This window comes from Lupinus angustifolius, chromosome LG08, assembly GCF_001865875.1.
Source record: "Lupinus angustifolius cultivar Tanjil chromosome LG08, LupAngTanjil_v1.0, whole genome shotgun sequence".
Taxonomy (NCBI): domain Eukaryota; kingdom Viridiplantae; phylum Streptophyta; class Magnoliopsida; order Fabales; family Fabaceae; genus Lupinus; species Lupinus angustifolius.
In genome coordinates, this window is record NC_032016.1 from 24,129,763 (window position 1) to 24,143,291 (window position 13,529).

At 31.4% G+C, this 13,529-nt stretch overlaps 2 protein-coding genes and 1 long non-coding RNA gene across 3 annotated transcripts; 2 read left to right on the top strand and 1 right to left on the bottom strand.

Moving 5' to 3' along the window:
- Positions 1,864-2,546, bottom strand: LOC109355410 (copper transporter 6-like). The gene has a single exon (XM_019598562.1). It carries the CDS (start codon positions 2,384-2,386, stop codon positions 1,922-1,924), a length of 465 nt encoding a protein of 154 aa, XP_019454107.1. The 5' UTR covers positions 2,387-2,546; the 3' UTR covers positions 1,864-1,921.
- LOC109355413 lies at positions 3,202-6,763 on the top strand. The gene is made up of 5 exons (XR_002108659.1): positions 3,202-3,606; positions 4,017-4,360; positions 4,460-5,563; positions 5,642-5,751; positions 5,895-6,763. It is a non-coding gene; the product is annotated as an uncharacterized LOC109355413 (long non-coding RNA).
- Positions 10,476-12,741, top strand: LOC109355402 (UDP-glucose iridoid glucosyltransferase-like). Its single transcript, XM_019598549.1, has 2 exons — positions 10,476-11,033; positions 11,807-12,741. Exons 1-2 carry the CDS (start codon positions 10,556-10,558, stop codon positions 12,703-12,705), a joined length of 1,377 nt encoding a protein of 458 aa, XP_019454094.1. The 5' UTR covers positions 10,476-10,555; the 3' UTR covers positions 12,706-12,741.

A 13,529-nucleotide genomic window follows, 5' to 3' on the forward strand; every position in this document is an offset into this window, starting at 1 on the left:
ATGCTGCATTTATGGAATTGGTTGATGAATCATGAATGTGGCCACAAGCTAAGGAGATAGTTGTGTTCTTGTGGAGTGTGTGACTTAGTCCACACAAGTGTGCGGAATATCTGTGCGAATCTCACGCCTTTCCTTATCTGCTGTGGTGATGCGCATAATTTTGATAACAAAATCATTTCGATAAATTAATTACTGATATAATTATATGTAGAACACATAAAATCATAGTTTTTTAAATTGTTCTCTTATACTTTTTTTTATTTACATTTACATAGTACATCAGTGTAAAACTGTTGTCCAAACAAAATAGACAGCAATTTTGTTTTTGAATTTATTCTTTACCTTTAAAATATGGTGTTTAAATTGCCTATTAAACAATGACATATTTATATTTGACCACCGTTTTTGTGTGGGTAGCATTTTATGTAAAACTGTTCTCCTAGCTTTTAAAGTCTTTTATTGATAAAATTACTTCATTACACAAAATTGTTCCCCTATATCTTTATATTAAAGATCTGAAGGGGCAATTACATTTTAAAGTCTTTTGAAGCAAATAAGAGTTTCTTCTCTTCCCTTAATATTCTTGTGTCATCTTCTGGCTATTATTGCCTCACGACGTCACTCCCATTAATCATTACCATACAAATTCACTTCATCCTCATTAATCATTGTTGTAGATTTGTAGTTGTAACTGAAGATATGAATATATTTATTTCAATTGTATGTTTAGTATGAGTTACAATTTGAGCTATATTTTTGTTAGTTGTATTCATATCTTCACATATTAAACACAAATACAGTTCAAATTGTAATCGACACTCAACATACTTGCATATAAATAATTATAATCAATAACTCTCAATTGTAATATATCCACCATTAACTCATACTAAACATACTTTAATTCCATTTATACTAAACATACTTTCATTTAATTATATTTCAGTATATTAAAGCTATACGTATTAAACATTCAATAATTGAGATGCTAAACATATATTTTAGTTAATCTATATATTTAAAATATTATAATCTAAAAATATTTAAAATATTTTAAAGTATTATAAAAACATTATATTTTATATATTAAAAATATTATAAAAACCATTATATGTCATATATTTAAAATATTATTTGAAGTACAATAGATTAATCTAAACATTAAAATATTTATATATAAAATCCATTATATTTGTCATTTAATCATATATATTAAATATTTTAGTATGTTTAGTGTATTAATTCATTGAATGGGTCAAATGATTTTATATGCCAATGAAACAATTATTTCATATGTTTTTGAGCTATTTTTGAAATAGCTCTGAAAAATATGATAAATTATTACACTGGTAGATATGAATGAACTGAAGACTTAGATGATCAATTTAAGTATAATAACTCAAAAAGGTAAATCCATACTAGATTACCAGTCGGATCACTAACGGCCGACTTTCGTTCCTGCTCGACGGGTAGGTCTTGCAATCAAGCTCCCTTCTATCCTTTCACTTGAGAGCTAATCTCTTACTTAAACATCTTTGCCCAAGGCAGTAGAATTTGTCCAAAATTCATAAACTGACCAACTCTCACTATTGATCTGTGGGCAGAACTAACTAGTAAACATGTTGGGTGACTGTACTGATCCATACCATCTTATTTTGAACTCAAGGAGCCAACATTTCATATCCTTTATATGCTATCTAGGGCTGAAGATAAGCATTGAATTAAAGATGAGAAATTTTTTTATTGAAAATGTATTAGTTTTTTTATATTTTTAGTACAATATTCATCATTCATGTCTAATACACAAATAAATAATTTGAATAGTATGATGAGTATATGAAAAACTTTACACTATCTTAGATATTATTGTAGTTTGAAATACATCTTATTAGCATAAGACTAATTAAAACACCGAAACTGATTAACAATGCATGGGCGGAAGATCAACATCGTTATTGTATTCTTTTTTCTTGAAAGCATTGCTACCAAAGATAAAGAACCCTAAAGCATGACCAACCACAGCAACCAAGAACACTCCACCATTGAAAGACATGAGCGCTAGCATCACCAAGAATGAGAGACCAACCCTCAGAAGGTGTATAACTGTCTGAACCAGACCGGCCACAAAATGGTTCGAACCGGATTTAATAAAGCGCGTGCTAGAGAGCAATTCAACTAGGAAGGACATTACGAAGACAAACACCAAGGCCAAGACATACATGCCAGTTTTATCACCAGGCCACTGATCGAAAAGAATCTCTGAATCCTTCCCCCAGAAGAAGGTCATGTGCATGAAATGCTTCTTCATATGTGGCATGGCCATGTTCCCATTCGCGGATGGCTCCATCCCATGCATTCCCCCCATATCATGCATATGCCCATCCATCTAGAATCAAGGGTGGTTTTGGTAAGCGTTAATCACAGCCTTGGTTTTTGTAGTGATATAATGGGAGATTGTACTATGAGAATGTGTACTGTGATATAGTGCAGCAGTGGCAAACTATGGAAAAATGTATTTTGGTTATTGTACTGCAATTAAAGATGATGCATTTATTGAATTTGTTGATGTATGCGGCGAAAGCCTAGTGGCCATAGATGTGTAGGGTGTGACTCGGTCATACACCGTAATGAATTCATCATTATTTATATTTAATCATTATTAATTCTAAAAAAATATTTTTAATTAATTATAGATATACATGACTGTGTATGAATATATATATGTACACGATACATAGATATTACACTCTAAATAAATTACTACTATAATTTTGATAATTTATTTAATTTATATCTCTGTTATATTCGTGGGCCAATCAATCCTAGTATTCGTAGTATGAATGTACGATCATCGGTACTCTACTCGTATAGTACATTAGTACTGCTGTACGGAGCCAGATTCTTATGGATATTTCCAACAAATATCCTATATTGATATTTAATATTTTTTTAATTACCTATGATATAATAGATTTTCTTCTAAAAAACAGATTTTCTGGTTTAGCTAATGGAATCCATTAACTAAGCGTAAAGATCGTTGTTTTAAGTAAGAAGAGGAAAACATTTTTAACATTTAAGTTAAGTCCAAAAGATGCTACTCTAGTTGGGCCCATGTCTGAATGAGGCAAGAAAGATAACTAGGGAATGCCAATTTCATTTTCTCCTCTCCCTCAAAACTTTTCTTCATTTTCGTTTTCTCTCTATAACCTAGAAAATGCCAACTTCATTTCCCCTCCCTCAAAACTTTTCGTTTTCTCTTCTACAAAATCCTAGCTTTTCGATTCTGGTAACGGTGTTGTCGCTTCGTCACATTCCATTGACACATAGTTAGTAGATTCCAAACCCTAACCTTTTGATTTGTCCAATTTATTTTTGAGATTTCCTTCAGTTTAAGCTTATTTGCTCTTAGTTTGGCTTTTCATTGAATCACTTGTGAGTAGAAAGTGGTTTATAGAGATTCAGGTGTGGTGTAAAAGCATTTTGAATCTTCCCCAATTCAGAAAAGGAACTTATTCAGTTGTGTCAAAGCAAATGCAGTAAATGGTTTGGTTTATCTGCCAAGAAGTTGAGGAGAAAGCCAACAAGATCTCTGTTTTTGCTGAAGAAGTAAGTAACTAACTATGTATTTCACAATTCAGTCACTCTATCACTTTAGATCATTCACTTCTATACTAATAAGTTAGATTGAGTGTTTAGTTTTTGAGGTGTAATTAGTGAAATATTATTTTACTTTGAAAAAATGGTGTTAATTGAGATATTTTAAGTTTCATGACACAATTGTGTACATAAACTTTCTGAAGGATCTCATTGTTCAGGTTAGTTAACATTTTAACATTCTACACCTAATTATAATTTGACATTGCAATTTTTTTTCTTCATGTATCTCTGTTAAGATTTTGTTTCACATTCTCAATTTTAGTAGATGCACAGAGACAACTAATATTGCTTGTTTATTTGTATATGATGCATTAATTCTATATTATTTGTGATGACACTTATAACTAATATGTTTTTAGGAGGATTTTTTCCAATTCCTTGGTGGCAGAGATGAATTGTTGCGGGCATGGAAAATGGCTCTCAATGTTGGGATTTCAAGTTTGGTTTTATTGTTGACTAAGCATTGATTTTTTTCTCTTTCAACATTTTAAAATTTGAGAATATATCTAACTTGTTATGCCTTTTTGTTTGAAAGCTCTACTTTGATGCATGCTGTAAAATCCCTCCTCTTCATTATGCCAACTTTCACATCAATGCATGTTTGGCACTTGAAGTGGTTTGGGACCAACAACTAGTCAAAAAATTGGAAGCATCCGCTTTTCAGTAGAGAGAATGATATCTATCCTTGTTAATAATGTTCATAGTATGTGGCTTCTATAAAAGTAAACATGATAATCGACTTTTATGATGTATGTTATTTTGCTGTTCATTATCATGTGAGTCATGTCGTTTATTCTTCAAGGTGACTTATCAACATGTTGAAGACTTGAAGAAACATGTACAAACTTTCGATCTTATCAGCATTAAGAGACAACCTCAAGGTCCTAAGGTTTCATGGTTTATAGAGGCTGGCTACTCTTAATTTATCTTTCGATCTTAGTATATTTTGTGTTTGAATAAATTTATTTTGTGTTTCTAATTTTGATTTAACATTGTTTAATTTGTATGTGATGTTGGAAAGACTGTTCCAGGGTATGATGTGGCTGGTATAGTAATGAGAGTGGGAAGTGAAATTAAGAAATTGAAGGTTGGTGATGAAGTTTATGGTGATATTAATGAGAATGTTATCAATCATCCAAAGGCTATTGGGTCATTGGCAAAGTATATTGTTGTTGAAGAGAAACTGTCCAGCCACACCCTCTAATTTGAGCTTTGTTGAAGCTACTAGCCTTCCTTTAGCTCTCATTACTGCTTATCAAGGACTTGAAAAAGTTGAGCCTTCTGCTAGAAAATCCATCCTTATTCTTGGAGGTGCTGAAGGTTTAGGGTTAGGGTTCGATTCCTCGGGCATACCCGAACCCGAAAGAGATTAATTCATGACCTATAAGCTGAAGGGATACCTTAATAGTACTAAAAAAATACGACTGCAATCATATAGTTCTGATTCATATATGGCAAGGAACAACTTAACCATAATTATGACTAGACCCACAATTTAAAACCATGGTTGAGATTTTTCACTCAACCATTACTTTAATCAATTGTTATATTTTTGGTTTATGCAAATCACATTGATTCTTGGATCCATATTAATTCTCTACTATTTACAATTTTACATAAAATTTATTGCATGCAAGCAATATAATGTTTTATGTATATGTTTGATGAGGTAGTTAGCCAAACATGTTTTTAGTGCCTCTAAGGTAGCAACTACTGCTAGTACTGCCAAGAAAGAGTTGTTAAGAAAGTTGGGAGCAGACTTGGCAATTGATTATACAAAGGTGAATTTTGAAGAACTTCTAGAAACGTTTGATATATAGTTTGATGCAGTAGGTAAGATATTAGTAATGTTATTAGTAATATTAATATTTTGTTCAATCGACATTAATGATTGTTGGTTCTAAAGGTAATAAATTGGATTATGCTAATTTGTTGTTCGTTCTTCATTTAGTTAATTTGTCTTTCTAAGTTTCTTTTCAAGCAGTCATATACAAATGGAAGCAAGTTGTGCCTCCAACAATTAAGAATGCATTGGTGTTAATGAATTTTGCTTATACGGTTTTGGTTCTGAGTTACTCTAGTGTTGGCTTCATGGTTTGTACTCTCTCTCACTCTCATGCACATACATAAGCCCAAAAATATTAACACACAATTCAATTTGTATGCTCACACCTACCTGTGCAAATAGAGATTTTTTTTAATAACTTTCCATTGTTTCTCTGTTTGAGTTGGAATAGATATTAAGCTTGCATGAAACCATAGCCTCATATGGAAGCGTGTACTGCATCGGAAATATAGTTTCGGTTGTACTAATTCTTCTTGGTAATGTAGTCAAACTTGGGAAGTCCGTGAGATCTAAAGCTAGGAAGGTGAAGTAGACAATGTAGTTTATTATTTGGAATTATGAAATCAAATTAGAATGATAGGATATAATGTACTTATCAGCTAAACAAATTGTTGTTTCACACTTACTGGTAGGATAAAATTTCAGCCAATTATAATTAATATCAGCTACTAATTCATAATCTTCTTTGCAATTAAAATCCATGCACTGGATAAAGTAGTAATTATTAAAATCTTCATTTCAATTAAAATTCATGCACCAGATGAAGTAGTAATGATGAAAAGTTAATTTAGACGAGTGTGCCTAAAAAATCATATTCGAAATGCAAGAATTGTTTGTTATGCATCTGATGCTTTGTAATCTGGTTGTTTTTAAGTTTGATTGATATGTTATCCTATTCTCTACCCACTTATATCCAATGGTTAGGTAATTTGTTCAATTAAACTCAAGCTAATTACATAATTTATTTGTACCCACTTTTATGTTTTGCTTACTCTTTTATTTTATCTTATTAATTGATCATTGTTCAAGTAGTCTTGTTTCATTATTGTATTGTTAATCTCATGTATTTTCAATTAGACTACAGATCTCAAAACTTTCAAGGAGATGTTGAAGTGATCAAGTGGGCAAAGCTAGAAATTCCATGTGACTATGCATGAAATTTTTACTATAGAAATATTAATGCTTATGTATTTGTCCTTTCTCATAGTTGTTAACCAAATTTGGAATGTTTCAGCAATTGGTTTGAATGATACATATTATATGAACTTATTAATGCTCATGTATTGGTGAATTATTTTAAGATGAAAGTGATGCTAATTTGAGATAATGGGTCCAATTTCTTAGTATTACTTTTTATTATAAGTTTTAATTGATATCAACTATTAGTTTTATAGTATTACCTTTTACCATTATATTATTGAATGTAAATATTGTTAGACATTGACGCATCAGGAGCCGGAGAGAGCAGAAAATAAATATGCATGAAAAATAATTTTGTACAAGGTGTAGCTAATATAGTTAGCCACGGTTACTCCAAAGCTAAATCATCAAATTAGCCACGATTGGTACTGTAGCATAATAAATTGTAACGTGACTAAGTAAATGTTACCACACTTTGGAGAAGCGTAGCTATATTGCCAAATGACCATGGCTAGTATTATGCAACGCCATTGCTTGCTACTGTCGCAATAACCGTGGCTAAGGCAATTAGCTATGGTTTTTAGGTTAATTAGCCACGGTTTTAACCGCAGCTAAAAAAAGTATTTTGTTGTAGTGAATGAATGAAAATATTTATGTTCATTTCAAAAATTAACTCACAATAGACCCTTATTATATTTAGATCACTTATAACATGTTCCTTACAAAATTATTTTCATCTTACTTTAATTGTGTTTTTAACGTAGTGAAAATGTATTAAAACAATTATTGAAAGTGTTAATTACCAACTATAACAAGATATATATTTTGATAATAATATCCATAACAAATCATACTAACCACCGGTCATGCTTTATTAAATAAGGACAAACAAAAGAGAAAATAGATAATACTTATTTATTTCCAAAAGCTATTGATAATATAAAAAAATGTTCATAATATCTTAAAGAATTTTATTTTATAAGTCAATATTAAGATATTTTTACACATTATTGCATCCAAAGAAAATGGTTTAACCCATTTTTTGTCTTTAAATAAGTCTCACAACTTATGTGTAGTTGTGTATTGTTTCTAGTAAATTAAGCAAATTTTCTAGTTTTCACTCTAATAGTGCAATTCACTATTTGTCTACTTTCTAAATGTTAAGTCAAGTGAGCGTTGTTTTTTTTTATCAGCAATGAAAACTTTATTAATCAGGAGATAAAAATATTAGGAGAGCAAGTAGTACTCATATCCACTGAATCCATAAACTAACAAAGAGAAAGACAAGTTGATGAATGTCTCACCCAATCAACATAAGAGTAAGAGAAGAAAGGAAAACGAGCAATAATAATGTTTCAGGAATGCAGAAAAATAAGCCACATGATCTCCTCTATTTGGAACCTCAAGTTCTCAAAGATAACTTTATTCATAATGTGTCAAATAGTCCAAATTGTGACAAACCATAGAGCCACCCAAACTTGTTTTTTCTTGTTCTCTAACCATATCAAGTTTTCATGAGATGCAAAGAGTGTCATTACATCATTATGAATAATGATAGATGTAAGACCAAAACAAGAATAAAGCTTTTGTCAAATAAGATATAATATTGAACAAGAAAAAAACAAGTGATTAGTAGTTTCCTCCAACTCACCATAAAGAGAACAAAGTAGGGGATCTTGCGCAACTTAATCCATCTCTATGAGCAATGTCACTTTAGTTGGTACCCCATCCAATGCAATTCTCCACACTAAGCATTTCATCTTTGATGGAACATAAGAAGCCCAAAGCCTCTTGAAGAAAACAAGGTCTTGACTTCCTTCCACATGATGCAAAGTATATATTTAACAACACTCGTTCAAAGTATATATTTAACAACACTCATCGTTGATTAATATGAAAGTATATATTTAACAACATCCATTCAAACGAGCGTTGTTAAATGACTACTTTATATTTTTAGCAGCACTCATGTTCTACTTTATACTTTTAACATGACACTAAACTTAAACGAGCGATGTTAAATGTGTACTCTTAACAACATCTACTCAAATAAACATTCTTAAATGTGTACTTTTAACATCGTCCACTCAAACAAAAGTTGTTATGTTTATTTTCTACTTTTAACATCGTCTACTCAAACAAAAGTTGTTAAATGTTTATTTTCTACTTTTAAGAGTGTTTTATTCTTAATGATTTCATTGTTAATATAAAAAAACATTGCTCACTCAAATGAGCGCGGTTAATTAATATGTTCTCCTTTTCATTGTTGATTAATATGTTTTCCTTTTCATTGTTGATTAATATGTTTTCATTTTCTCTTTCTTAATTTATTATTATTATTTTAAGGACTTTGTGAAAATAATAATCACGCTTTTAAATTGAAGAATGGTATTTTATTTACACAGAAAAACATATGGCTGAAGTGGTACTTGCTTTTAAGTATTGAATATCTATCTTTCTACAATATAGGTCTAGGTTACCTAACCACTAGACCTAATCTCTCTCACTATAATATATTTTGTTTGTTTTGTTGAATCTAAGTAGCTCTCTCACCTATTCATGAGGGGTACACATATATAGTATATTTGATTAAAACACTAGTAACATAATTAAGTATGTAATGTTTTACGAGATCTCCATAAAGATCATAATGTTAAATATTATATTCTTAGGAGTAAGTTTATAGGAGGGGCGATTATACCCTAAAATGATTAATTACTTACATATTAGAATGAAGAATTATCATTGATAGTAGGGGTGAATATAAATCAAGTAAAACTTGTCCCTTACTTGACTCTAAATGTTGGTTGGGTCATTTTTTGAACCCAAACCTAGACTCAAAAGTAACCTGGCCCTATATGATAACTGAGTTTAGCATTTGAACCTGAACCCGACCTTAGATTCGATTAAATATAATGTATATATATTTTCGATAAAATATTTTCAATATTATTTATTATTATGAATATGTAATTTGACATATAGAACAATATATGTATATACTGTTAATCATGTATATATCATGAAAAAATTAAAAAATCAATGATACTTTGAACTAACAAAAAAGATGTCATTACTTTGTACACAACTAAATAATGACACATACAAATAAAAATGTCACCTACTAGGTCCTAAATATGAATTGGTTTAATTTTTTAACCTAAATTCGGCTTTAAACATGATGAGAGTTGACCCTTTTCACACCTTATCATAATTGAGTCATATCCAATGAGCGGGTAACTTGAGGTCATGCTTATTTTAATACATCAAAAATGAAAACATATGTATGTGACTAGTACACTGGTACATGTGCATAATCCCTGCTCGTGCCTCTATTCATTAACGAGGATCAATTCTACTTTGTTTGCAATAATTATTCCGAACTCTGTGCTTTTACATCTCTAATTATTGTGATGACAGAGAGGAATGAAAGAAAACTATCATAATTTTAATACAAAATCGAATTTGGGTAAAGAAAAGGCGTGTGGAAGTGTCCCTGATGAAAGTCATGGTTTGGTACGACTCGTCATAACTTTAATCTTAAAACGGCAACGTCTTATCTCAAAACTTTTTTCATTACATGAAAACGTGGCTGATAAATTGTGGGCAACTCTTCATAAAATAATTCAAGTACTACTTTTGTCAACTTGATATAACCATTAAATAATTTGGTTGAACATAATAAACAGCAAAGATAAGCATTGCAGGAAAAACTATAGTAGTAGTTGGAAAGAAAAACCGAGAATTATATTACTCAGTGTTGTTCCCTAGTAACCTATCCAATGATGTTGAAAGATACATGCATGTGGGATCAAGAAATTTATTTTGAAAAAGTTTATATAAGGTGACATCTTTGACCCATGAATCACAGCACCACAAACCACTAAGCCTGAACAAGTAGGAGATAGATTCATGGAAAATCAAAGGAGTCATCGTTTGGTTCTAATACCACCACCATTTCAAGGTCACATAACTCCTATGCTTCACTTAGCAACTATTCTTTATTCAAGAGGTTTCTCTATAACCTTGGCACACCCTCATTTCAATTCCCCTGATCCTTCTAATCACCCTAACTTCACTTTTCTACCCTTCTTTGATGGTTTAGCTGGTACCCACATCTCCTCTAATAATTTATCGAACATTGTAATAACCCTAAATGCTACGTGTGCTTCTCCTCTTAAGGAGTTATTAGTTGGTGAGTTGATGAAAGCAAAAGTGAAGAATGAAAAGATTGCATGCATCATCTATGATAGTTCCATGTACTTCGCTGATTCTGTGGCCAGAGAACTGAAGCTCCCAACAATACTCTTTCAGACCACAAGTGCTTCTAATTTACTCACTTACCATGCATTTGCTCCACTTCATAGCAAAGGTTACCTTCCCTTGCGAGGTATTTTTATATCACTACTTTTCCAAATGATAATTAACTATTACTTCATGTTCTATAATCAAGCGGGTTCTTAATCTTAGAATATAAATTTAGTATTTAACTATATCGCTACCAAAATGGTATTGTAAGAGAGGATTAAAGCTCAATTTTCTTATTATTAGAAAATTAAAGTAGAGTAGGAATCTATATCAATTATTCATTTGTACCCTGCACTAAGAACTTGAAGATATACGAGAGAGAAAGAATGGAGTCAATAATGAGTAACTTAGAAGAGTAATTGGGTACGCGTTAGATTAGAATATAATATGCAAAAGAAGTGAATATCTTGGGCTTATAAATTTAGTTTCTCAACTAAAAGTGAGCTTGCAATTATTTATGTTTTGATATTTAATTAGTTGCTTTTTTATATAAATGATATTAATCTATTGAAGAAAGGAGAGACAATATGAATAAAATCTCTTATCAAATTTGATCCCCTTTAAATTTAGGAGAACTTGAAGGTATAGTTCAAAATTTTAAAAATATGAGTAGTTGATTTATATGATACATGATTTTCTTTAAGGTGTCATGTGTATAGAAAATTATCACCAAACATTAACATCTTTCTTTTGAGAAAAGAAGAAGGAGGGAAATGATAGCATATATTAAATGATAAAAACGCATCAATGTAGCCCATTAATTATTATGCTCTAGTACAATAAACACATTGACAACATATTTTGACCTCCAAACCAAACCTTGATTTGTTGCCTAATATGTTGCATGCACGCCAGGTTCTGGGTCGTTGGATTTGGTGCCAGGACTTGATCCACTGAGATTCAAAGATCTATCCGTTTTCAACTTAGCAAATTTGGATGCTTTGCTTCAAACAAATGCTAAAATGCTTGCAGTAACACCTTCTTTGGGCATCATCTGCAACACCGTGGATTTTCTTGAACAACCTTTCCTAGATCAGCTACGACAACTATACCAGCCTTCCATAGTCAATTTCTTCGCCATAGGACCCTTACACATGATTGCTGAAGAATCCTGCAGTAGAAGTAGTAGCCTTCTAGAAGAAGATTATAGCTGCATATCTTGGCTCAACAACCAACCAAAAAAATCTGTGTTGTACGTGAGTTTGGGAAGCATAGCTAGCTGGGAAGAGAAAGAGCTAAGTGAAGTAGCTTGTGGCTTAGCCAATAGCATGCAACGTTTTCTTTGGGTTATTAGACCCGGGACCATAAACGATGTTTCAGAGTGGGAAAAATCATTGCCCGAAGAAGTGAAAATAGCAATAGCTGAAAGGGGTTGCATTGTAAAGTGGGTTCCACAAGGGAAGGTTTTGGCACACAAGGCTATAGGAGGGTTTTGGAGTCACTGTGGCTGGAACTCTACATTGGAGAGTTTGTGTGAAGGGGTACCAATTATGTGTCAGCCTAATTTTGGAGATCAGAGAGTGAATGCTAGGTTATTGAGCCATGTATGGAGGGTTGGTCTAGAATGGTCCAATATCATAGAAAAAGGTGAGATAGAAGGTGCAATTAGAAGACTAATGGTGAGTCCAGAAGGGAAGGAAATGAGGCAAAGTGCACTGAAATTGAAGCAGGAACTTAGGGTAGCTGCAATAGGTGGTTCCTCCTATGATGCCTTAAATAGGATGATAAATAATGTATTATCTGCAAATCTTTGATTGGTGTTTATATTTTCCACCCCATTTTTCTTCACATGTTTTGATCCGAAAACTTCTGCTTTAAAATAATAGATAAATGAGTGAGGTTATATAAAGTGAATGTAAAAATGAAGTTGCAAATTTAGAATATTATATTGCAATATGGTCATTTACCAACCCTATATAATTAATGACTAAAATATATGACAATAGTTTGATATATTTTAATAAAAATGAAAGCCTATGACATAAAAATAAAATCGAAAATATTTATAAAAAAAAGGACAAATCTGGATTCTAACAATATAGTCAAAGGGTAAAATAATATTTTAATTATTAATTATATAGGGTTGTAAAAAGAGAAATTAGTCTCCAAAAAGGTATGCATTATGTTATTGGATCAACCTCATAATTAATCCACCCAGAATTAAATCAACTAATGAAATAGGTAAACGGAACTCAGTGAGGGGAGTAGGCCTTATTTGCTGTACCACAAAGTGTCATTTCATGTGTCATTGTTTATAATTTGTTAAAAATATATATTAAAATTAAAATTTTAATAATTAATTATTTTTCTAACCCATCACAAGCAGTAGTGCATTGTTTTAGGACAGTAAATATCCACCAGAAATATACTTGTATTCTTATATTTATTATGAGAAGATAAATTTGCACTACCCTATCCATTAAAGGAAAGGAATCATAACCCTTCCTACCCCTGCAAAAACTGTACGATTTCTTGTTATATTAGTTGTGAGTTGTATATCACTCAAATAAATGACCCGTGAGAGTTATGTAGTTTATTCACGTGGAACACTTTTTAGTTTTTACGCATATAGGTAAGA